We start from the raw sequence: 26,130 nt of genomic DNA, 5'->3' as shown, positions 1-26,130 counted from the left end.
ACAGTCTATTCAGTATGACTATCAGCTGTGTATCAACCTGACTTCACAACGCAACTGATGGTCTCAACCCCATTTATAAGTCAAGAAATCCCACTTATTAAACCTGACTGGGCACACCTGTGAAGTGAAAATCATTTCAGGTGACTACCTCTTGAAGCTCATCAAGAGAATGCCAAGAGTGTGCAAAGCAGTAATCAAAGCAAAAGGTGGGTACTTTTGTCATGAAAATAAAGAAAACTCTTTGAATAAGAAGGTGTGTCCAAACTTTTGGTCTGCACTATATACATTATATATATATATATATATATATATATATATATATATATATATATATATATATATATATATATATATATATCTATCTATCTATCTCTCTATCCACATACACACACACACACACACACACACACACATACACATCCCAAGATATTGTGATTGCATTTGTTTGATGACTTACCACAAGGATATCCAGTGTGATATCAAGTTCCTGTAAGCTCTTTAGGGCTTTGGAAATCTAGGATGATATAAGACATTCAGTCATTACTTTATTTAGAGTGGATGTATTCTTTAGTGATGAGCGAAGTTATGAAAAATATGATTCGGCTGCTTCGCCAAATTTCATTAAGAAATTTGATTTGTGACAAATGACTGATGCGATGCGCATTCCTTTGTATGTAGTGGCTGCAATGACTGGGAACGCCCCCACCGCACCCCACATTCGTTTGGCTTCAATTCACTCAACACTAGTATTCTTGATAGCAAGTGTTAGCAGATGTCTACAGATTCCCAGCAAAAGTTACTCCCATAGTGTATTATGATTTTCAGGACAACGTAGCATTTATTTTTAACCATTTTGTGGTATATATGCACATATTGCATAACTAGCTTTCCCCCACCACGTCTTTTGTTTTTACCCTCTTCTGCAGGTCATCATAATGACAATACCAGATCTATAATAATTAATTTAAAAAAACAACAACCAATATACAAACTTCTGTTCATGCATCACTGCTATAGATGAGCGAATCGAATCAGATTAAGTGGAATTCGATCCGAATTTCAGGAAATTTAAGATTACACTTACCGGTAATCACTTTTCCATGAGCCCATGACAGCACCCTTGAGAGACCGCCTCCATCCAGGACAGGAACTTTCGTGGATAGCTCTTAAGGAGGGGCCCTGCCCCATACCACCAGTTAATTGCGAGAACTTGTCCTAGAATACATCTAACACAAATTGTGTTAGATGTATTCTAGGATAAGTTCTCGCAATTAACTGGTGGTATGGGGCAGACTTTCAAGTATTCAGACAGTCTAGACAATGGAGCCTCCTCTTTCTCCTTCTTTGGCGACTGACACAAGGATGGAAGAACAATGTCCTGGGTTCTATAAAACAGGGAGACCACTTTAGGTAGAAAGAAAGGATCTAATTTAAGGAGCACTCAATCCTCCAAGAGGTTAGTACAAAGAGAGGCTGAAAAGGCAGAAATCTCACCCACGCACCTGGCAGAGGTAATTACCACTAGAAACACTGTTTTAAAATGACAAATTTTTAATAGACAAATCTTGTAGTGGTTCAAAAGGAGGCTCCATCATTCTAGACAAAACTAGATTAAGATCCCACGAGGGAACTGAGGGTCTGATCACATGTTTAATCTTACTAATTGCTTTAAAGAATCTCCTAATCCAAGGATGATTGGCAATAGGGAAATCAAAAAAAGCACTAAGCACAGAAACTTGTACCTTAAGTGCTAGGTCTTAGGTTCTTATCGAGACCCCTTTGTAAAAAATCTAATATTTTACACATAGGAGGAGAACTCAAGGGATCTACTGGGTTTTTAGAGAAGTTTAAAGAAAGTCTTCCATATTCTGAGGTAAATGGTAGAGGTTATTTTTTTTCTACATGATAATAGGGTAGATACAACTTCATAGGATGGACCATCTAGGATTTCCCATTCAAATACCAGGCTGTTAGATGAAGGTGTCTCACTTCCAGATGGAAGACAGGACCCGGAAACAGATCCTGCCTGTCCGGAAGAATCCAAGGATCTGTTACAGAAAGCTTTCTCAACCAGGTGAGCCATGTTCTCCTTGGCCAGAAGGGGGCGATAAAAATTATCCTCGTCTGTTCCTGCCTCAGCTTTTCTAAGACTCTCGGAAGAAGCCTCAGCGGAGGGAACGCGTACAGAAGCTGATTCGGCCACGGAAGGGGGAAGGAGTCTCTCCCTGTCGGAGAATCTTCCAATTTTAGGGAAAAGAATAGTTCGCAACCAGAGAAAACAAAAAATGCTAATAGGTCTACTTGAGGGTGGCCCCAGAGCTGAATTATCTGGTTGAAGACTTCTTGGTTTAAACACTAGTCTCCCTTGTCTAGAAGGCTTCTGCTTAGATAGAAAACAAGCTGGCAGACTGTTCCCTTTAAGTGCACTACTTTGATAAAAGGAACATAAGGAATAAAATCAGGGAGAAAAAAAAAAGTCTGCAGCTAAAGATAAGAATTTTTTGATCTGGTCCTTCCTTGACGGTTTAAGTAGGATACCACCGTGGCATTGTCGGAGAAGATTTTTATTCCCTTTCCTTGTATTATGGGTTGCAATTCTCTTAAGGCAAATAAAACTGCTCTGTTCTGGGAGTCCTGACTGTCCATTGAGCTCCATACCCCCTGTCGAACGCCCCACTGACAATAGTCAACAAATACGAATTTCCTCGCACTTCGTGGTAACGAATCACAATTTTTCCTACAATGGCGGCTACACGTGTGAGGACATGAGGCAAGTAACTCTGGGAAGGTGGGCTGACCCATAATGCCATGCATGCAGCCAATCAGCAGCAAGCCAGTCCTGTGAGGTCACAGCCCTATAAATACAGCAGCCGTTCTGAGTGCAGGGACAGGGAAGTGTGGAAAGCGTACAGAAAGAAAAAAATATATATACGCACTTCACTGGTGCACTTATTTGTGGCAAAAGGGTTTAGTGGCCTATTTTAGTACAGATAGAAAAATATATATGCACTTCACTGGTGCAATTATTTCTGCCAAAAGCGTTTACTGGCCTATTTCAGTACAAAAAGAAAAATATATTCTCAGTTCACGTCAGCGGTTATATGTGTTGAAAGCATGGCTGGGACTCATCAGGGTGGCACCAGTGGGAGGTTGGCAGCCAAAGGTGCCTGGGGTAGACCACCTGCTATGCATCAGCCTACCTACCCGGGAAGTAGTGGTGCAGGAGTTCACGGAAGTAGCGGCGGTAGCAGTCAGTCAATGCGGTTGGTGTTATTTTGTATTTCAGTACAAAAAGAAAAATACTGTATATTCTCTGTACATGTCTGTGGTTATATGTGTTGAAAGCATGGCTGGGAGTCAGCAGGGTGGCAGCAGTGGGAGGTTGGGAGCCAAACGTACCTGGGGTAGACCACCTGCTTCGCAGCAGCCTACCTGCCTAGGAAGTAGTGGTGCAGGGGTTCACAGAAGCAGCGGCAATAGCAGTCAGTGCAGACTGTTGGGGAGAAAAATCACCTACTCAGCGGTGTGGCCGTTTTTTTGTTAACATGGCCATATGTAGAATATGTAGGCAAAAGGTGAAGCGTGGCCAGGGTGCCGATGTTGGCACCACAGCCCTGCGTCAACATATGCAGCGTCACCATATGTGGTATCCTGATCCTGCTGCTGATACTACCTTCTCCACACTGTGGTATCCTCCTGATGCTGCTGCTACTGCCCTCTTCACACTATGTCACCTTGCCACTCTGTGGTATCTTGAAGCTGCGACTGCCATCTACACACTGTCACCTTGCCACTCTGTGGCCTCCTTATGCTGCCGCCACCTCCAGACTCTCATTAGGCCACTCTATGGTCTCCTCATGCTGCTTCCACCTCACTACTATGTGATAGGTTCACTCTGTGGACTTCTCATGCTGTTCCCACCATCCCCACTTCATGACTGGGCCACTATTTTGGCTTTCGGCCTGGCTGACATCATGATTTATTTGACCTTTCTTCTGATCTGTCAGAAGGAAGGAAAATGAGACGCACAATGGATCCTGTCTGTGTAGCAGCTGTAAGGCCTGTATGGTCCCATCAGAATTGGCTTATGATTTGGTAGCCAAAAGCAGGAATGGGTAAAAAAAACACAGAAGAATAAAAGGTCACGTGTCATCTCTGTTTTAGATCCACTCCAGTTTTTTTTGGGGCATTAGCAATACTGATGGATTATTGAGCAAATGCTGACCAAATGGAGTATGCTCCACAGACAGGATCCGTTTTTTGTGGGTTATTGTTCAGAGGAAGGGCAAATGAATCAGTGAAGTCAACATAAACTTACTGCCAACACCCTCTCCACTCTGTCCTGGGGGCTCTACTTGTATACGCGGTTAATAGAACAGGTTCTGTAGACCTCAATGTGGAATCAGCGGGCAACGGTGTGTAAAAAGAGTGTGCTTCTTCTTGGCGCTAACATCGACCTGTAAGGCAGAGTTCCTACTTGAGTTATTTGGTCAGTTTCGGCCCCATGACTGCCCTAATAAGTGAAGTGTGCAGTGATTCTAAGAGTGACAACTCATCTGCATGTCATACGGACTCACAGTATTATTTCACTACCAAAGTATTATTTCACTACCATCATTTGCCGCAAATATATTCGGATTGAACCAAAATTTTCCTGAAAAATTTGGTGAACCGGCGAATTGAATTTTTGAAAAATTCGCTCATCTCTAATTACTGCATCCAAAGACTCATTACTTTGTTTTTCTATTGACTGAGGTAAAATGATTGCTTGATTTTTGTGAGCAGTTTTTTTTTTTTTTTTTTTTTTATTCCAATGAAAACAAGTGTTAGAGATTACAAAAAAAAAGCTATTTGTGTTTCACCACATACCGTACAGTATATATAGTAGACCCTTTTCCACCATGGAACGACCTCAACTTTATCCAACTCTACCCTTTTTGTTTTTTCACTAGGCCAAAAGTTTAAAATAGTACCCTATACTTTTTGGGTACCTGATCTTAGAGGGTTCCAAGCAAGCCAAGTCGGGACCATGAAGTCAAGTGACCAGACTGCTGATTGTCTGACAATCTTCACTACATTGTTAAAAGCTACATTGAGGAGGCACCATATGCACAATGGAAAAACAAACCACCTGGTACCAAAACAGAGTGTTTTCAGCATTGACGGTGGAAAGAGGTTGAATGGCCAGACTACAGTTCTCTTCGATTTTAACAGTTCGAGCAGGAGTGCCAGCTGTATAATATAGCTGGTAGTCACATGTGATGGTACAGACACAGCTCCTGTGCCATCACTGTAATGTACTATTGCAGCAGTTTGTGCCATCTGCATAGCTGCTGTGCCTTACTAGTATGTGGAAGGGTGGAAAAAAGGGTCTTCACTGTAGGGCTAACAAAAATGACAACTCAAGCTATGGCATGGGCCTTCCGGATAGTGAACTTTATGATGTATACATTCTAAAATGATGCGGCTTGGATTTTTTTGTGTTTCTTTTCGATTTTTCTTTATAGAATGGAAGAAACGGAATTACTGGTACTTAAATTTTGTGCCACGTTTGCCCTTTTCTTGACAAGGCCACAATTATTTCCATCCTGTGTGGTGTTAGCAGGATCAACATACCATAATGACAGCTTGGGCCAGGCAACTAGGGTATTTTATTTTAAAACAGTCAGCCTTCAAACTGCTCACTTAGAGGGATTGTCTCACTAATATAAATGTATCCTGTCCAACAGATATCACCTCCCCATCACTTTCTTTTAATACCACCATTTACAAAAACTGCCTTATTCTAAGCCCTCCATTACACCCCGCAGCAAATTAATTTTGATCTCAGTTGCTGTGGTTAAGTCCTGTAGAGAAGCTTTGTAATACAGGATGCACAAGCTCAAAGCACTTCTATTCCTTCCCTTCAATTGCAGTGGCCGAGTTTGGGGAGGCCCCAACGCGACGCTGGGTCCTCTGAACCCTGCGAGGTGTTGCTGCTCTCCACAATAAATGGTAAGATGTAAGGTACCCCAATGGAAAATAAGTCCAGAAAGTCATGGTCTGCAGTTAACCAGTGTGCCCCATTACTGGAGTAGGAAGAGAGCTGGCTCCTCAGGCCTCATCCCTGGTCAGAAGGTTTAAGGCTGAGGAAAGCCCTGTGCTAGCTGTTCCTCTCTCTCTCAGAAGACTAGTACCCTGGCCAAATACTGGTGGCCCAAGGTCTGTGGCTCAGTTGTCTGGCTGGTTCCTTGGTCAACAGGCCGGTGACCTAGGATCTGTGGCCCTATATCCCCATCTAGGCATCTTCTTCTGGTCACTCAAACAATCTGGTATAGTTTCTTCTCCTAAGCACTGGTTCCCATATGCAAACAACTAGGGGTTCAACTTCTGACCACTCTAGCTGAGCTAGAACCTTCAAGTGGGATGGGTGGAATGGAGAAGTACAGCCTAAACTGTCACAATTTCTGGCTATCCTAGACTTGCATAGAGCTTCAATGCAAGTATACAGGCAGGACTAAACAGCTTTTCCAGACATAAACAAATATTCACACAAACAACAGAGCTAAACCATACAGTCGGAAGGTCATTGTGTGTTTTTCCCCCCTCCAAAATGCTGTATAGGTAGAAAATCATAAAGTCCCTTTGTAGTAACTGGATGTGAATTAACCTTTTCAACAGTGCAGAGCAGCTATAATGTAATAACACTGCAAATGAACAGGAGATATTACAATAAATGCACACAACAGCATAAGGCTACTTTCACACTTGCGTTCAGAGCAGATCCGTCTGGTGTCTGCACAGACAAATCCGCTCCTATAATGCAGACGATGGGATCCGTTCAGAACGGATCAGTCTGCATTATATTTTAGAAAAATTTCTAAGTGTGAAAGTTGCTCAGACGGATCCGTCCAGACTTTACATTGAAAGTCAATGGGGGGACGGATCCGTTTGAAATTGAGCCATATTGTACCTTCAAAACGGATCCATTTGCCTCCACACGGCCAGACGGACATCCGAATGCTGCAAGCAGCGTTTGGGTGTCCGCCTGCTGAGCGGAGAGGAGGCCAAACGGTGCCAGACTGATGCATTCTGAGCTGATCCACATCCACTCAGAATGCATTGGGGCCGTACGGATGCGTTCAGGGCCGCTTGTGAGAGCCTTCAAACGGAACTCACAAGCGGAGCCCAGAACGCTACTGTGAAAGTAGCCTAAATCACAGTGTTAGCCCTTCAAATAACAGCAGTTAACTCCTCAAAGTGCAATAAAGTACAGAGTTTATGGCTTTATATAGTAGCAATAAGGGCAAATGTCCACAGACCTAAGTACTCTTGGTCCAGGGTACTACACAACAACTACCGCTCTATGCACAGTGTCAGTTATAGATGGAGGGATAGAGATAGATAGTAGACAGACAATATAGTTCAGGGATTGCCAACCTGAGGCTCTCCAGATGTTGCAAAACTACAACTCCCATCATGCCCGGACAGTCTACAGCTATCAGCCTACAGCAGGGCATGGTGGGAGTTGTAGTTTTACAACAGCTGGAGAGCCGCAGGTTGGCCATGCCTGATATAGTTGATAGACATGAGGATTAATTTTGATCCAACAAATGATGGACATTAGCACAAGTTGTGTCTGTTATAAATCCAGTTACACACAGCATTATAAAGAGAGGAGGTAGAATATGAACTGGTTAGGCCAGAAACACACACAACATGTCAGTGTGAGGTCCTGTTGTGACCTCTGCTCCTCTGACAGGATCACACAGCTTTAGGGTGCATTCACACAACCGTTGGCGTTTTGCGGTCCGCAAATTGCGGATCTGCAAAACACGGATACCGGCCGTGTGCGTGCCACAAATTTGCGGACCACACATGGCCAGCACTATATAGAGAATGCCTAAGCTTGTCTGCGGTTGCGGACAAGAATAGGACATGCTCTATCTTTTGCGGGCCCCATTGAAATTAACGGGTCCGCACCCGTTCCAAATTTGCGGAACTGATGCAGATCCATTTATACGGCCGTGTGAATGCACCCTTATAATGATTTTGTTTATGCTATGTGATCCTGAGAATGCTGGAATCTATTCATTACACTGTCAGCATTATGTCAGGGTAACTCAGTAGTATTCAAGAGTCTCAGCGTCACACAGCATTGTGAATCATTATAATGCTGTGCAGTCCAGTCAGAGGAGCGGAGGTCACAACCGGACCTCACACTGACACGCTGCGAGTTTATTGCATTGAACTTGCTTGTGTGTGTCTGGTCATAGTGTCACATGTCCAGCTGATGTCAGACCACATCTCAAGGAATGATGGGCAGGAGTCACATGACAAACTAGGAAGTAGTTTTCAAGCATGGGGTGGGGAGGATTTTTTGGATGAAAAATGGGAGTTAGAGTACTTGAAGAAAATAAAACTTTAGCGAGATTAGTTTATGGCACAACCCCTTTAAATAAATACAGTTGGAATAGCCAAAATTGTTGTTAACTTATGTAGCTTTTTTTATTTCAAATTCTGATCATAATTTTTAAAGTCAACTTTAAAGGTCAACTTTTTAAAGAGTAACTAAACCTTTGATTAAAATTTTAATAAATCTTAAAATGTCCCTAATAAAACCTTTTCTAATGTACTTTATTAATGGATTGTCTATTTTTCTTTATCCTACCTAAAGTGCACCATTCCCAGTGCGGTGCACAGTGACATTTCTGTGCACCGATGACAGCTAAGTGGTGTATGGAAATGTCAGTTTTAAGCACACAGGGAATGGAAATAGAAAATCCATTAATAAAGTATATTAGAAAAACATTTAAGGCATTAGGGACATCTTATTAAAATTTTAGTCAAAGGTTTAGTTACTCTAATTTCCCATGTCAAGATCTACATAAAAAAAAAAAAATAAAAAAAAATAAAAATAAAAAAAAAAAGCCATAAAATCCTGCAGTTTTCACACTGGCCAATAATAGGCACCACTTCCTAGTCTGTACAGATCGCTTTACCTCAGTTATCTGCTTATCAGTTCAGGTAGGATCACAATGACATATTATATATAACACAGGATCCATCATTCACAATAGGTGGTGTCACCGCTTATCAGCTCCCTCCTGACCTTTGTACAGATCACAGAGCATACTTACAAAACTCCCCCATAGTCAATGAAGTCCCCTCCTACTCATGGGCCCATGGTGGCTGCTGTAAAGCATATCTCTAAATGCGGTTAAGAACAGCTCAGGTCAGATGGCAGCCCCATAATCCTGATTAGGAAATAGAATTTTAAAAAATATTCTTCAAATCAGAAACTAAAAGCAGATAAATAAAAAAAAATTATAAGGGAGGTGTCACTTTTTGGTTTTAACTGGTAGAAACACATTCCCTTTAACAGTCATTTTAAAAAGTTGGCAACTGCTAGACTACCACGTGTGCGTTCAGTCAGTGTCTTATCAGTCCCAGCAAGTGCAAATCAGTAGGAAATAGCAGAACTGGAAAAGAACAAGTGTCAGACAAAAGCCATGCTTGTCAATCAGGGTGCCTATTTTTAGCAGTCCTGCATACATTATTAAGCTGTGTGCAAGGTTAATTGCAGGAAAATGTCCAGCAGACACCAGTTGAGAGCTTAAATTCCGATTTACACATTAGTCAGAGCTAGTCTATGATGGATAATGAGAAAATCCGCACCAAGTAGTTGCTTCCTTTTTCTTGTTTACCATACAGACTGTCATTTGTGCCGATGGAGCTCTTGCATGGGCAACTTTAAGACCTGGCTCTACTTCTGATATGTTCATTTTAGTACTGTAAATACATTTTAGTAATGCATTCCTCATTGGGGATGAGTGAGCCCGAACTGCCAAGTTTGGGTTCGTACTGAACTTTGCGATTTCGGGTAACTGGAATTTTTCACCGAAATCCGGGTTCGGTGTTTGGGCGATTTTATTAATTTTCGTTATAACATGGTTATCGGAAAAAAGCATTCTTAAGACAGAATGCAAAACAACATGGCCATTTAGTGGTTTAAAAAGCAAAAAACAAAAACTCACCTCATCCACTTGATCACGCTGCAGCAGCTTCTTCAATCTTCACTGAACAGGACCTGCGATATGCGCAATGACGTCATCACGCATATCATTGGTTCTTTGGCAGGTTCTGTTCAGCGAAGATAAAAGAAGCTGCTGCAGCGTGATCAAGTGAATGAGGCTAGTTGCTTTTTGTTTTTTTAAACCACTAAATGGCCATATTGTTTTGCATTCTGTCTTAAGAACCCAAAACCAAACTGTGACCTGAAGTTTGTCCGAACCCAAACTTCCACGGGTTCGCTCATCCCTATTTCTCATAACAAAACACACATTCCAATGTTATCTATCCTGTCTATCTGTGAAGAAATTGACAACAGAGTGTGATCATTGCCCTTGTCATAAAGGTGTGTTCTTCTGGCACGGTTGGACAACACCAGAAGAACTTCCCACACCTCAACGTTCAGGTATGTTGCAGGGATGGCATGGACATAGGACATTTTGGGAAGCTAGAAGCTTGGGCAGGAAAATGACAAAATGAAGTTCAACCACCTCGCTGGAGGTTGCAAAACCTACAATTATGTATCAGATGGTAAAACACTGGGGGGGACTGCAACTAAAAGGACTTGAGGATATTGGTGAACAGTAAATTTAACTTTAGCAACCAACACCAAGCAGCTGCTACCAAGACAAGTAAAATAATGCATCAAAAGATGCATAGATCCTCAAGACCTATGAACACAAGAGAAAAAAGTAGATTGTCCAGCTTCACCTCGCAGTGCGTATTTTATTAGGAAACGTGCTTAAAAACCAAACATCAGGCTCATTTCATCAGCCTGTTTCGGATCAACATATATTACAGATCCTTCCTCGTGAACACAAGAGAGTAGAACCCTGAGCTCAGTTGAATAATTGGTATCGAGATGAAGTTAATTTTAAATCAGTAAAGAAGGGTGCTCTAGTTCTAGGGCTTCTTGTGAAGATAATTTGTAGTGATGAGACGCACAGGAGTGGATGACCCCACAGAAGGAGGTGCTCACAGTAAAAAGGAATCGCCCCTCCTTTAAAGGAAAAATAAAATTATATAGAGTATACTGGGCACTCACACTGTATGTGGAACCAAATGATTAGTATCAGGAGCTTCAGTTAATAAGTTTATTAGCATAACCATACAATAACATATATAGGAATATAATGCCCCCACAATTAATATAATAAGAACAACCTAAAATGAGATATAAAAAATGAATAATTAATAATATGGTGGGTTATTTGAGCCTTAATATAACCACAGTACTTAATCTTAATAATTGATCTTATAATAAAAAGGACGATGCCCACATACTAATAATTGTCCATCAGTGTGACCACATTAGTTGCCTTACGGCTGATGACCTTGATCACTTACGACGATATATAGAGGCAAAAAGTCATTAAATTACTGCCAATATTGTCTAACTGGAGGATAAGGGTCCGCTGGTTGGGACAAAGTCTCTACGTTCCTAAGGTCCACTTTACAGGGAGTGTTTAAAGCGGCGTCCCGCTCTTACTCACTGTTCTGTGATTCCTCTTGCAGTATTCCACTGCTGAAGTTCCGGTTCACTGTGTCATCAATACCTAGCTACCAGGTTCATCTGCTGCTGGTCTTTTATGGCTCTGGGCACCGCTCCGTTGAGATGAAGAGCCGGTGTCCTCCAAGCCTATAGTTACCCTGCTTCCACGCTGCGTTGACTTTACAGACACGATGTTGGATAATCTCGTGCTGGGATCTTGAATGATCACTCCAGAAAGTTTCTTAGCCTTCTTTGCTCTTTTGGTCATGTCTTTCATGGTTTTGGATGAGAAAGTACTGTCTTTGAAGAAAGTATTTTGACTCCATTGGAAATCCTTTTTTCTTGTCTGAGGCTTTAGCTAGAGTATCATTTAGTACTGATCCCCAAAAAATAGCTATCCCCCTTACAAGGAATAGCACACAGGTGACCCTCAGAGCTAGCATTACCTGTCTAAGATCTGAGCCAGGCACTTCTGCTGGTGGAGTTATCTAAAGCCGCATTTCTGGCGAACAACCTTGTGACGTCTGCTGAAGCAGACGCAAGAAAATAAGATGCCTGTTTTAAACACTAGAAGAAAAGAAACGCTGAATTTAACGTCGAGCGTATGGACCTTAGAGGGCGCACTTACACAACCAGTCGTGAGCAATATTTAGATTTCAGCAATTTTCCCTTTTTATTTATAGATAAGCTGTCTATGAATAAAACAGAAAATTGCTGAAACCTAAATATTGCTCATGACCGGTTGTGTTAGTGCGCCCTCTAAGGGCCATACGTTTGACGCAAAGTTCAGCGTTTCTTTTCTTCTACCGTTACCCAAGCGGCAGGGTAGCTCCTGCCCAAGGCGATCGGACAAATCTAGGCTGCACCAACCATTGCAATTCTCTTCTTTTGACCTTCATTGTGGTTGCGCCCAATTGGTGCAACCGCAATAGATGAGCAAACCATCTCTTATAGTAGAATTTTAATTTACTGAACATACTTATCCTATGAGCGCCTTTCTCTATCCTATTGGCCACCATTTGCTGTTTTAAACACTGGAATGGATGGCAAAATGTCTATCAGTGTACCTGAGGAAAGATGTAATTTAAGTTGATTTGGCTTCATATCATGTTTTAGTCATACGATTAACGTATATAAAATAACGTGCACTTTAACGGGTGCCATACAGTGGCATTTGTCACCATTGTAAAATAAAACTTATAAATAATCTACACTTTTTTGCAGGATGGAAAAGCGTAGTATACCACCGTTTACATCCTGCAAATTGCATTAAAAAAAATAAACACATTAATACATATACGTATTTTTTATTTTATTTTTTAACAATGGAACTCTATGGTATTGGATGCCACTAAACAGTAACTGTCTAAGGCCTCTTGCACATGACCGTATGGTTTTGCGGTCATTTCAAACTGATCAGTTTTTGTTTGTGGTCCATTTTTTGCATATTGCAAACGGAAAAATACAATAATGTTTAAACAGTAAGCACATAAAAAAAATTGGGCTGGGCATAACATTTTCAATAGATGGTTCAGCAAAAACAAAGGATACGGAAGACATACGGATGCATTCCTTTTTTTGTGTGGACCAATTGACTTGAATGGAGCCACGGAACGTGATTTGGGGGCAATAATAGGACATGAAATGAACAGAAATATGAAAATGGAATGCATATGGGGTACCTTCCGTTGTTTTTGAGGACCCATTGAAGTGAATGATTCCGCATACGGACCGCAAACTGATTCCACAAAAACGGAACAGAAAAAAAAACGGTCACGTGCAAGAGGCCCAAGGCATCCGTTAACGTATAAATTAAATGTATGATAAAAACATGATGTAAACCAAGCCTTTTAGCCAAACAGAAAGATTGGGCAGTGCAGGTGGCATTAATACCTGGCCTAAACATAGCTGTGGAAGTTTCCCAAGACCTCTCCAGAAAATCTTACGCTTTCTTATACATTGGGTCCCTGAGTAAACCAAAAAGCACTGCTAAGCTCTGCCCTGTTGCACCACTAAGCTCCACTTCCATTAGCCCGTTATACACCACTTTCTGCTTTGCAATGTAGCCTGGGCACGCCCGCTCCTGTCTTGATTGAAGAAAACCCACCAAAAGGTGAAGCCAGCGTGATCACATGGTGATGTCTTCACACTCGCTGAAGGTCCTTTGGCAGGTATTCTTCAATCAAGATGGGAGCAAACAGTATCTCTGATCATGTGGATGAGGAGAGTAGAATTTTTTTTTTTTTTTTTTATCCCCGACATAACCCCTGAGCACCTGAATGAGAGTCTCAGATGCGGCAGGGGGGCGGCAGGTTCACCATTCCTCATACCTGCACCGGCTCTATACAATGGAAGAAAAGTTCAGAGATGCAGCCGAATCAAATATTTCAAAACTTCGCTCATCTCTGGTAATTCTTTTGGAACTAGCATTTGATTCCCCCCTCCCCCAGCAATGGTTGGTGGAGGGCAGTGTTAATATGCATATATGTCACAGTTTTAAAAGGGCATCTGTCAGCAGATTTGTACCTATGATACTGGCTGACTTGCTACATGTGCGCTTGGCAGCTGAAGGCATCTGTGTTGGCCCCATATTCATATGTGCCGGCATTACTGAGAAAAATGATGTTTTAATGTATGATGTTTACCAATGAGCCTGGAGGAGCAATGGGGCTGTTGCAGTTACACTTAGAGGCTCTGCTCTCTCTGCAACTGTCGGCTCTATACACTTTGACAGGGTCAGGCAGTGTAAACGTCATTACACCCGGCCCTGTCAAAGTGCAGAGGGCGCGGCAGTTGCAGAGAAAATGGAGCCTCCAATTGTAACGGCAATACCCCCGTTGCTCCTAAAGGCTCATTTGCATATATTAGAACATTATTTTCCCCCGCAATGTGGGCACATATGAACTTGGGATCAACACAGATACCAAGCGCACATGCAACAGGTCAGCCAGTTTCATAGGTACAAATCTGCAGTCACATGCCCTTTAATATCTTATTTTTGTGTGGAAATAATGATGGATTCAAGTTAAAGGGGGTTCTCCAGGAATTAAGAAAATACATAAATATTACCTTATAATAAATATATTCCCAAATACCTTTCATTAGTTACAATGGCTCATTTTGTCTAGGGTGCAAAGAATATAGAAACAAAATGGCAGCTGTCCTATTCATACATACACAACATGTCCTAATCACACTGGAGGACAAGTTACTTCACAATACTAAAGAGCTGCCTCATCCTCCTCTCTGCTTGTCAGTAATTATGATTCCAAATACAGTTTAATATGATATATAGCTGAATCTTTGTGGTAATGGAGTTCATGAGGAGACTGAAGTACAGAAAGGACATACTGTGGTAATGTGGGACTGTGGTAAAGGAGACTGCATACAAGTGCTGCTGCTCATTAGCCACATCTGCTCATGAACTCCATTCCTACAGAGATTCAGTTAAAAATCGTATTATCTGTATTCAGGATCAGAATCCCTGTCAATCAAAGCAGAAAGGAGGATGAGGCAGCTCTTTATCTCAGTGTTGTGAAATAACTTGTCCTTCTGTGTGATTAGCAGTGCCGTCTTTAACAAGGGGCAAAAGGGGCAGCTGCCCCGGGCCCAGTTGCTCCTGGGGGGGCCAAGGCAGCTGCTTCTTGAGCCCTGCTGGCCACTGCCTCGAGTATCAGGCTATCAGCTACACAGGGGGTGCGGCCATGCCTGTCTGCCGGCCCTCCAGGCAGCGTACTGTGAGAGCTGCGATTTTCTAGGACCTTAGATGACATCATCACCATGTGACCAGTAACCTAGCAATATTACTGGTCACATGGCTATGAGGTCATCACAGGTCCTGTCTAACAGGAGTGTTACTGCAGGAGAAGTTTCCCATAACTGTGGAGCTTTTTTTTGGAGAAGATTACATCAGGAAAAGGTGACAGGGGCTGTAATGCTAATATACTGTAAGCTACTGTATAGTGGGGTGCTATACTGCTCTACTGTATACTATGGGGGTGCTGTATACTGTATATTGTGGGGTGCTTTATACTGTGGGGGGCTGTATATTTTGGGGTGCTGTATACTGTGGGGTACTGTATACTGTGAGGTGCGGTATTCTGTATAGTTTGGGGCGCTGTATACTGTATACTATTGGTGCTGTATATTGTGGAGTGCTATACTGCTGTACTGTATAGTGTGGGGGCTGTATAGTGAATAGTTTGGGGAGCTGTATACTGTGAGGTGCGGTATTCTGTATATTTTGGGATGCTGTATACCGTGAGGTGCTGTATACTGTGGGTGCTGTATATTATGGAGTGCTATACTGCTGTACTGTATAGTGTGGGGGGCTGTATACTGTGAGGTGCTGTATATTGTGGGGTGCTATATTGCTCTACTGTATACTGTGAGGTGTTGTAGACTGTATAGTGTGGGGTGCTGTATACTATAGGGTGCTATACTGCATACTCTGGGATGCACTGTAACTCTAGGGTGAACCGAGCCCCAGTCTTCTTCCTGCAGAGCGGTGCCCACTTCCAGCCTGAGCCCAGCTGCCTAGAGCACTGATCCCGAGCCGCTGGAGTCTTCAGAACTGGAAGTATTTATATATCACTGTACTCTACCAGGTGTGTGGAGTGTGTGTGTGTGTGTGTGTGTGTGTGTGTGTGTGTGTGTGTGTGTGGAGACCGCGATTGCATGCTAGGGTGTGGACTAATTGGACGGCGGCCATTTTTTTTCCTCTGATGATCTTTCGACAAACAAACCATTATAACTAACTAATGAAATGTATTTGGGAATATATATTTATAATTAATTTATATTTAAGTATTTAAATTTTCTTAATTCCCGGAGAACCCCTTTAATGTCCCCAAAACAGAAGATCAATACTGATAAAATCTGGTGATGACATGTCTGTTTGTAATTTCTGTCAATGCAATATCCAAGTCACCAAATACATCCATGTGTTCACGTGGTTCCTTCTTCGGAACCCCCTCCTCCCGAGCAGCCTCAACTTCTGCGGCTAGTCACAATCCCTCTCTCAGACAAGGACTGGCAGACTCTGTCCATCTCCTACAGGGTCTCTGTATATAATGTTATTTTATAATACTGTTGAGGGGCTCAGACAGTAAAATCTTTCAGTCTTCCTCCTGGGTGAGCCCTTTCTGAGTTCAGACCCCAAAGCAGCCACTTCCCCTGCCTCCCCTATAGCTAAGGCCCTGCTCGTGGGTCAGTCTAACCTTGCACATAATAGCAGGTTATTTGTAAGTGGGTTACAGGTACGTAGCTCCCATAATAAGCTTAGATTGACGCATTTAACCACATTGTATCTGGCTTTAACAGAGACATTTAGTTGAGAAGGAGTCCAAAGTAACATTACATAAAACATAGGAAAATGGCGTGTCTGATCAGTAAAATGTGTACAGCCATTTATGGGAAGAGGCCTCTTGTTCTCTAGGAAGCATGGAATGGCTGAGTACGCAGTGAGCTCAGTAGCTATGTATGGGAATGCCTGAGGATATAGACATCTCAGTTTACTAGGAGCTATAAATGGGCAATGCAAATGCCATCAGCTACATGGGTAAAAACAGGCTGACCTCACAAACCTGAATCTGAAAAGTAACAGATGTCATGCTCCCTTTTACCGTGGACTCCTTTCTCTTCATCTTTGAAATATTATAAGTTGTATGACGTCTGATCACGAAGACCCGTTCTGTCCAGGAATGCGTGTGCTGTGATAGATACCAGCAAGTGTCATTGTCATACAGGTGCTTACCTTCTCCTCCTGACAATCACCAAGCCTGTGATGGACACAGACAGCAGAGGGCCCTGTGCTGGGATGGCCCCATTCTCATTTCTCCACTGTAGGCTCTCTGTGAATTTAAAGAGAACCTGCACAGTTTTTGAATGGCTGTCAATTATAGGCCAAGATAAAGGGTTTGGCCTTTATCATCATGTAGAGACAGTTAAAGGGGTTGTGTTATCATGGACAATGGGGCCCCCATTGCCAACACTGGGACCCACACCTATAACGAGAACGGAGCCCCGCAAGTGAAGGAGGGCGCACTGCCCATGCGCAGCCGCCCTCCATTCATTTTTTATGGGGCCGGCGAAAAGGCTCAGCCATTTCAGTCATCCCTATAAAAATTAATGGGAGCGGGGGCCGTGCATGTGCAGTACACTCCTATTCACTTCTATGGGGACCTGGCTTGGTGGTGGCCGGACCGGAGTCCTCCAGCCACCACCTTGCGGGCCTCAGTTCTCGATATAGGTGCGGGTCCCTCCTCCTCCTCGCCAAGAGCCACACCGGTCCTGCACTGCTTTCAGCTCTGCGGTCACAGGCCGATCAGTGGCTAACCCCGCTCAATTTGACAGTTGGTAAAGTGTTGTATAACAACGGTGCCAATATGCTGAGCGCCCTGAAACAGGGCAAAATGACACATTCCGTGCATGGCACACGTCCTGAACTTAGTCATGCAGCGATTCATTGCCAAATACCCTGGGGTCCAGGACGTCTCGCGACAGGCCAAGCAAATCTCTGGCCATTTTAGAAGATCTTACACAGCCATGGCTCGCCTTGCTGACGTTCAGCGGCAACATAATTTGCCCATCAGACGTCTGATTTGTGACTGCCCGACGCGCTGGAACTCCACCTTGTATATGCTTAATAGGCTGCTCCAGCAGAAACGTGCCGTTAACGACTAAGGGCCCTTTCACATTTGCGTTGTCCGGATCCAGCGTGTACTCCACTTGCCGGAGGTACACGCCGGATCCGGAAAAACGCAAGTGTACGGAAAGCATTTGAAGACGGATCCGTCTTCAAAATGCTTTCAGTGTTACTATGGCAGCCAGGATGCTATTAAAGTCCTGGTTGCCATAGTAGGAGCGGGGAGCGGGGGAGCGGTATACTTACCATCCGTGCGGCTCCCGGGGCGCTCCACAGTGACGTCAGAGCGCCCCAGGCGCATGGATGACGTGTACATGCGATCACGTGATCCATGCGAGTGGGGCGCCCTGACGTCACTCTGAAGCCGCACGGACGGTAAGTATGCTGCTCCCCTTTACCATGACTGCCAGGACTTTAGCGTCCCGGCAGCCATGGTAACCATTCAGAAAAAGCTAAACGTCGTATCCGGCAATGTGCCAAAATGACGTTTAGCTTAAGGCCGGATCCGGATCAATGCCTTTCAATGGGCATTAATTCCGGATCCGGCCTTGCGGCAAGTGTTCAGGATTTTGGGCCGGAGCAAAAAGTACAGCCTACTGCGGTATTTTCTCTGGCCAAAAAAACGTTCCGTTCTGGAACGGAAGACATCCTGAACGGATTTCTCTCCATTCAGAATGCATTAGGATAATCCTGATCAGGATTGTTCCGGCATAGAGCCCCGACGACGGAACTCTATGCCGGATCCGGCCAACGCAAGTGTGAAAGGGCCCTATCTGTAAAAACTCTACGGCTTGACAGGTTCTGGGGAGCTTGGTTTTTCTTCACCACGCCAGTGACTGCTCATGCGCGACGCATGCAGACTTCTGCGGCCATTTGAGGAGATCACCAAACTGCTCAGTCGCAGCCAGGGTGCCATCAGTGACATCGTACCTTACGCCTTCTTTCTGGAGCATGCATTGCTTTGCGTCATTGATCAAGCCATCGAGGAGCAGGAAGATGAGGAAGTCGCAATGCTGAATGAATTCCCAGGGGGGCTACTCCATCTAAATCAAGTCAGCAGGAGTCTGAAGATGAGTCAGAGGAGGATGGTGGCTGTGGTGAGGAGGAGGAGCAGCAAGAAGGCCCTGGTGTTGTCTGTGGCTGGGGGAGGAGACCGAGGACAACCACTGCTTCCAATTTAGTGCAAATGGGGGCCATCATGCTCCAGTGTTTGAAGAGGGACCCCCGTATAAAAAGCATAAAGGTCAAGGACCTGTACTGGGTGGCAACGTACTTAGACCCCCGGTACAAACACAAAATGGCGGATATGTTACCAGCATCACAGAGGGATGTCAGAATGCAGCATTTCCAGGCCTTGCTGTGAGATGCTGCATTCTGCTTTTGCGGGCACTGGCAGAAGATTTTCCACTCACGGAAAAATAGTTGCGGGTACCAATCCAACAGTGCATGCAAGAAGAGGGCGGTTTCAAGATGTGTTGGTCACTTCTGATAGGAGCTCATTCTTGCACCCAACCCATCGACAGCCGCCCTCCGGATGCAGCCTCAGTAAACTCCTAGACCGACAGGTTTCCGACTACATCGGGTTAACGATCAATGTGGATGCTATGAGAAGCAAGGAAACCCTTGACTACTGGGCACAGGTCAAGCCTGCACACCCAGAGCTGGCACAATTTGCCATGGAACTCTTTGCTTGCCTCTCGTTGAGTGTCATGTTCAAAAGGATGCTCAGCGCAGTGGGGGGGGGGGGGGGGGGGTATGTGACCGATAAGCGCACTTGCCTAGCTCATTACTACATCATATCTTTAAAAATGAATGAGGCATGGATTTCGGAGGAATTCAACACCTGTGATGACCACGTGTAATTAAATTTCCTCATGCCAGCCCACTCATATCCACCATTACCCAGAACAAAGAATAGTCCTTGTCTTATGTATATACAGCGGCATAAAAGGCCTTTTATGTCATGTGAATAACTAATTTTTGGGGCCTGTACTGGACGACCATTACATATTTATCCTGTGACCGCCTAATGTACCTCCAGCCACAGAATCCATAGTTCTTTGCTGTCAGGTGAATGCCTAATACCTCATTTTTGGGGCCTGTACTGGCCGACAGTTACATTACATTTTGAACTTTCTAATGTCACAGGGTCACTTGACTGTGCCCCCAACCCCGTACTGTGCCCCCTTTTACCCCGCATTGTGCCCTCTTATCACAACCTGTGCAGTGCCCCTAGTCATTCCCTGTACTGTGCCTTCTTATACCCTTTTATCCGGTCACGGTATGGTGGTGTTATCCGGTCAATGTATGGCCATAACGGTATCCGTTTCTCTGCCCACGCCATCCTTTTTTCGACCTGGCATGAACGTGAAAAATATGCAGATTGCGGTGCTAAGGACCTTTGTCTAACAGACGTATTTCTGTATAATAAATGACCACCTAATTGCATTCTTATTCGGGGGTAGGGCTAATATCTTTATATTATATAGGTTCTAGTGTATTATACTGTGCCCTGAATTTTGCAGTAGAAAATGATCCTTGGGAAACAGTCCTTATCCCTGACCACCAGGACCAGGTAGTGCTCTGTCAGTACATGGTGGACTCCCCTCTCCGCCACGCTGTTCCGCTGTGTACTGGTGCTTATTCTGACACTAGGACTGGGTTCACATCCTATTTTTGCCATCCATTTAATGCATACCAAAAATGTATGCGTTAACAGATGCCTCAGACTGATGCCGTACAGTGGCGTCCGTTCTGTATACAGTTCCATGGTAGAAATTTACGTTAACGTATGCATTTTTTTAACTAGGCACATTTGTATACATCAAACCAATAGGAAATAACATTTTCTAGGCTCCAGCAGGGCACATGTTTGAGAGTTTCCCTTTAAGACACATAAAAAAGGCCCCTGATTAAAATACATATTTTTTGTGGGGATTTTTGCCAATGATCCCCCCTCTGGTATATCACTGTCCATGTTGTGGGACTATTTGTGTACTTCTAGTAAGGTTTTGCTGGCTGCAAATATGACCTGAAGGTTTTTCTTGCTTGTAATTGAGCAGGCACTTCGGCTAAATGCTCGGGGGAGTCCCGTGACCCCCCCATGTCAGCGATCGGCGCAAACCGCAGGTCAATTCAGACCTGCGGTTTGCGGCTTTTATCTATTGCGGTGGTGGCGTGTGGCGGTGCCATCGGGTCCTCATGCGGCTGTGGGGGGGACCCGATGGCATGGAAGGCAGCGCAATGTCTAAGAAAGGCATCGCGCTGCCTTCCGGTGACGAGCCTGTGAGATCCAGCCCCCTGGATCTCACAGGCCCCGGAATCTGTATGAGTAATACACAGTATTACTCATACAGCCAATGCATTCCAATACAGAAGTAATGGAATGCATTGCAAAGGATTAGACCCCCAAAAGTTCAAGTCCCAAAGTGGGACAAAAAATAAAGTAAAAAAAAAAGTTGAAAAAATAAAGTTTCAAAAACAAAAACATTATTTAGGTATCGCCGCGTTCATATCGATAAACATATCACATGACATAACCCCTCAGATGAACAACGTAAAAAAGAAAAACTGTGCTAAATAAACCATTTTTTGTCACCTTACATTACAAAAAGTGTAATAGCAAGCGATCAAAAAGTCACACGTACCCCAAAATAGTGCCAATAAAACAGTCATCTCATCCTGCAAAAATCATACCGTACCCAAGGTAATCACCCAAAAACAAAAAATAAAATAAAAATTAGGGCTCTCAGACTATGGAAACACTAAAACATGATTTTTTTTTTTTTGCTTCAAAAAAGAAATCATTGTGTAAAACTTACATTTAAAAAAATATATATACATATTAGGTATCGCCGCGTCCGTGACAACCTGGTCTATAAAAATACCACATGATCTAACCTGTCAGATGAATGTTGTAAATACCAAAATATAAAACCGGTGCCAAAACAGCTATTTCTTGTTATATTGCCTCACAAAAAGTGTAATATTAGAGCAACCAAAAATCATTGTACCCTAAATTAGTACCAAAAAAAACTTCCACCCTATCCAGTAGTTTCTAAAATGGGGTCACTATTTTGGGGTTTCTACTCTAGGGGTGCATCAGGGGGACTTCAAATGGGACATGGTGTAAAAAAAATAAAAAAATAAAAATAAAATAAATACTGTCCAGCAAAATCTGCCTTCCAAAAACCGTATGGCATTCCTTTCCTTCTGCGCCCTGCCGTGTGCCCGTACAGCAGTTTACGACCACATATGAGGCGTTTCTGTAAACTACAGAATCTGGGCAATAAATATTATTGACTTTTGTTTGGCTGTTAACCCTTGCTTTGTAACTGGAAAAAAATATATTAAAATGGAAAATCTGCCAAAAAAGTGAAATTTTTTAATTATATCTCTATTTTCCATAAATTCTTGTGGAACACCTAAAGGGTTAACGATGTTTGTAAAATCAGTTTTGAATACCTTGAGGGGTGTAGTTTCTTAGATGGGGTCACTTTTATGGAGTTTCTACTCTAGGGGTACATCAGGGGGGCTTCTAATGGGACACGGTGTAAAAAAAAAAAAAAAAAAAACACAGTCCAGCAAAACCTGCCTTCCAGAAACCATATGACATTGCTTTCCTTCTGCGCCCTGCCGTGTGCCCGTACAGCAGTTTACCACCACATATAGGGTGTTTTTGTAAACTACAGAATCAGGGCCATAAATATTGAGTCTGGTTTGGCTGTTAACCCTTGCTTTGTAACCGAAAAAAATTAAAATGGAAAATCTGCCAAAAAAGTGAAATTTTTTAATTATCTCTCTATTTTCCATTAATTCTTGTGGAACACCTAAAGGGTTAACAAAGTTTGTCAAATCATTTTTGAATACATTGAGGGGTGTAGTTTATAAAATGGGGTCATTTTTGGGTGATTTCTATTATATAAGCCTCACAAAGTGACTTCAGACCTGAACTGGTCCCTAAAAATTGGGTTTTTGAAAATTTCTGAAAAATTTCAAGATTTGCTTCCAAACTTCTAAGCCTTGTAACATCCCCAAAATATAAAATATCATTCCCAAAATAATGCAAACATGAAGTAGACATATGGGGAATGTAAATTAATAACTATGTTTGGAGGCATTACTATGTATTATAGAAGTAGAGAAATTGAAACTTGGAAATTAGCAATTTTTTTCAAATTTTTGGTAAAATTTGTATATTTTTTATAAATAAGAGATTTTTTTTTTTTTTTTTTTACTTAATTTTACCACTGTCATGAAGTACAATATGTGACGGGAAAAAAAAAAGACGGTCCTAACAGTTACACTGTCCCTTGCAGTGAACGGTGTATGAATTGAATCCCCAACCTAAGATCTCAGGATACATGGCTGTATGCAGGGGCAATATTTAATTACAATCACATTTCTAACCAGTCCATGAACCTGCTGCATACCCTGAAGTATACTGTAGGTATGCAGCTTAGCAATAGGTTGTGCTGTAATTATATTTTCCAGTTAAAGTCCCTGAGATTTTAGCATGGGGCTCAAATAAGAATATAATACTTGTTACTTGTGGGCGTTAACAGGAGCAGTACTGCAGTAACCATAACTACACAATGAATGGAATGGTGCATCTACGATGCCGGAGACACTCGGAATGAACTGATCCACCGAAATGTGTGGGGTGTTGGACCCCCACCAAATCAATGTTGATGGCCTATCCTGTGGCTAGGCCATCAATATAAAAGTGCTGGAAAACCCCTTCAATATGTATAGCCATATGCCAGCCTGTATGCCAAAGCTCTCCAGGTTGCTTAAATAATTTGGAGAGACATGATTGAGTGCCATTAGCACCTCTTTGGGAAACAGATGGGTTCAAATCAGCCCTTTGCTATGACATTCTGTGTCCCATAGTTGCCAACATAAATCCACATTGCCATCCATACGACCACAGCTTGTTTCAGCGTGGATCTCAAATTCGCTTCATAAAAGGGACATGTCACTTGTTCATGCTGTTTCTGCAGAGAACACGCAGCAGCTGTCCGCACGTGGTTTAGCCAGAGTGAATAAGGCTGATCCATGGCTTTCCAAGTACAAATACACCTTAGGTTTTTATCCGGACATGTATTTAAAATTGTGTGACCATACCCTTATATACTAGAGATGTGCACGGATTTGATTTACAACACAGTAGGTCACTATAAAAAAATTAAAATCAGTGGGCTCAGTAATGGACTGGATATTAATACAAGTAATTGAAGGATAAATTGAATTACAGATGGTGTACAGTTTCTTCATAGCTTGACTTAATGATGCATATAAACCAGATTTATGTTCTGATGCAGCATGTAAAACTACCCTTAGCCAGGCATGTACTATACAAGACCAAGTTTCCATCCCCGCAGCAAATTATACAGATAGATACAGCATAAACCATCCCACATTATTAGCGCAAGAGCATGTGAGAGGAGATGTGTACACTCTACAGGAGGCTACACAGTTCGGCAGCACAACAGTTGTGCAATCATCATCAGCACACAAAGAATGCCAAGTAGGGTAAAAAAAACACACAACATTGCTTACCGGTAATTGGTTTTTTCTCGATACCCATGACGGCACCCCATGCGAGATTAATTATTAATGAGGAAACTAGAAACGGACAACCGCCTGAAGCACCTTCCTACCAAAGGCGGTATCCGCGTGAAGTTGGAGCCTGTAATGCTTTAAAAATGTATGTTAAGAACTCAACGTTGCTGCTCTACAAATTTGAGCCACCGCTCCGGTGGAGTGAGCTCCAAACCCTGAAGGGGGCGAGAGACCCTGTGCTAGATAGGCTTCGGAAATGGCCCTTTTGACCCATCTAGCAATGACTGCCATGGACACTTTCCGCCCCTTATTTCTACCCCCAAAATTTTCTTCCAAATTCCAGGCTGAGGTAGACTCCAAATAAGTTAAACATCTTTTGACATGCAATGATACTCCCTTTCTAAATCATTGGAAGGATTTGAGCAGAAAGATGGAAGAACAACAGCTTGACTTCTGTGGAAGTCCGTAACCACTTTTGGCTGGAAGGACGGGAGAGGCCTAATAATAACTTTGTCGTCTAAGATCTGGGTATAAGGTGGAAAAGCCAAGAAGGCTTGAATCTCTGAAATCCTTCTAGTTGAAGTAATGGCCAGTAAAAAAAAAGACATCTTAAAAGGAGAGCATATCTATGGAGATCTCTGACAGAGGCTCAAAAGGTTTCTGTGACAGGGCTGTCAAGACTGTGTTTAAGTCCCAAGGAGAAGACAAAGGTCTTATCGAAGGGTGGATCCTGGAGGCCGCTGAAAGAAATCTTTTTACCCAAGGATGAAGGGCCAGCTGCATATCAAAGAAAAAAGTAACTTAAAGCTGCCACATGCACTCTCAGGGTGGAAGCCCTAAGCCCCTTATCCAGGCCAGCTTGTAAAAAGTCTAGGACCCTAGAGACATTTGGGGGAGAGAAGGGGGTCAGTATTGATCCCCAAGAAGGAGGAGAAGACCTCCCAGATCTTATTATATTTCCTAGTTGTAGTAGCTTTCCTACTTCCCAGAATGGTGGTCACTACTGATTGGGACAGACCCCGACCTAACCAAATCCCCCTCTCAGTCTCCACACTGCCAGGTGCAAGATTTTTGGATTGGGATGCAGGATTGGGCCTTGATACAATAGATACTCCCGGGGAGTTAGAATCCATGGGGGGGCTGTCGCTAGGTCTAGGAGGCAGGAGTACCAGGACCTTTTCAGCCATACTGGGGCAACTAGGGTAATTATCGCTTTCTCCCTCTGGACTTTCTTTAGGACCTGTGGAATTAGGGAAAAAGGAGGGAAGGCATAACCCTCCTCCTGAGACCAGTCCTGTGCCAATCCGTCTAGGGCTGTTGGATCATCCAAACGATTTAGGGAGAAGAATCTCTCTACTTTCTTGTTCTTCCTGGAGGC

General features: G+C 43.1%; 1 protein-coding gene across 1 annotated transcript in view; it reads right to left on the bottom strand.

Moving 5' to 3' along the window:
- The window catches only part of LOC122935337 (elongin-A-like), an 82,096-nt gene that overhangs the window by 37,740 nt on the left and 18,226 nt on the right, over positions 1 to 26,130 (bottom strand). Inside the window, exons 4-5 of the mRNA XM_044291102.1 lie at positions 17,298 to 17,350; positions 458 to 514 (exon numbers count right to left, since the gene is read on the bottom strand). Of these exons, the coding sequence (XP_044147037.1) occupies positions 458 to 514; positions 17,298 to 17,350 (110 nt within the window). The remainder of the gene's footprint in view (positions 1 to 457; positions 515 to 17,297; positions 17,351 to 26,130) is intronic.

This window comes from Bufo gargarizans, chromosome 4 (assembly GCF_014858855.1).
Source record: "Bufo gargarizans isolate SCDJY-AF-19 chromosome 4, ASM1485885v1, whole genome shotgun sequence".
NCBI classification, from domain to species: Eukaryota; Metazoa; Chordata; class Amphibia; order Anura; family Bufonidae; genus Bufo; species Bufo gargarizans.
Note: the sequence above shows the minus strand (reverse complement) of the source record. Positions and strands in the feature narration are given on the sequence as shown.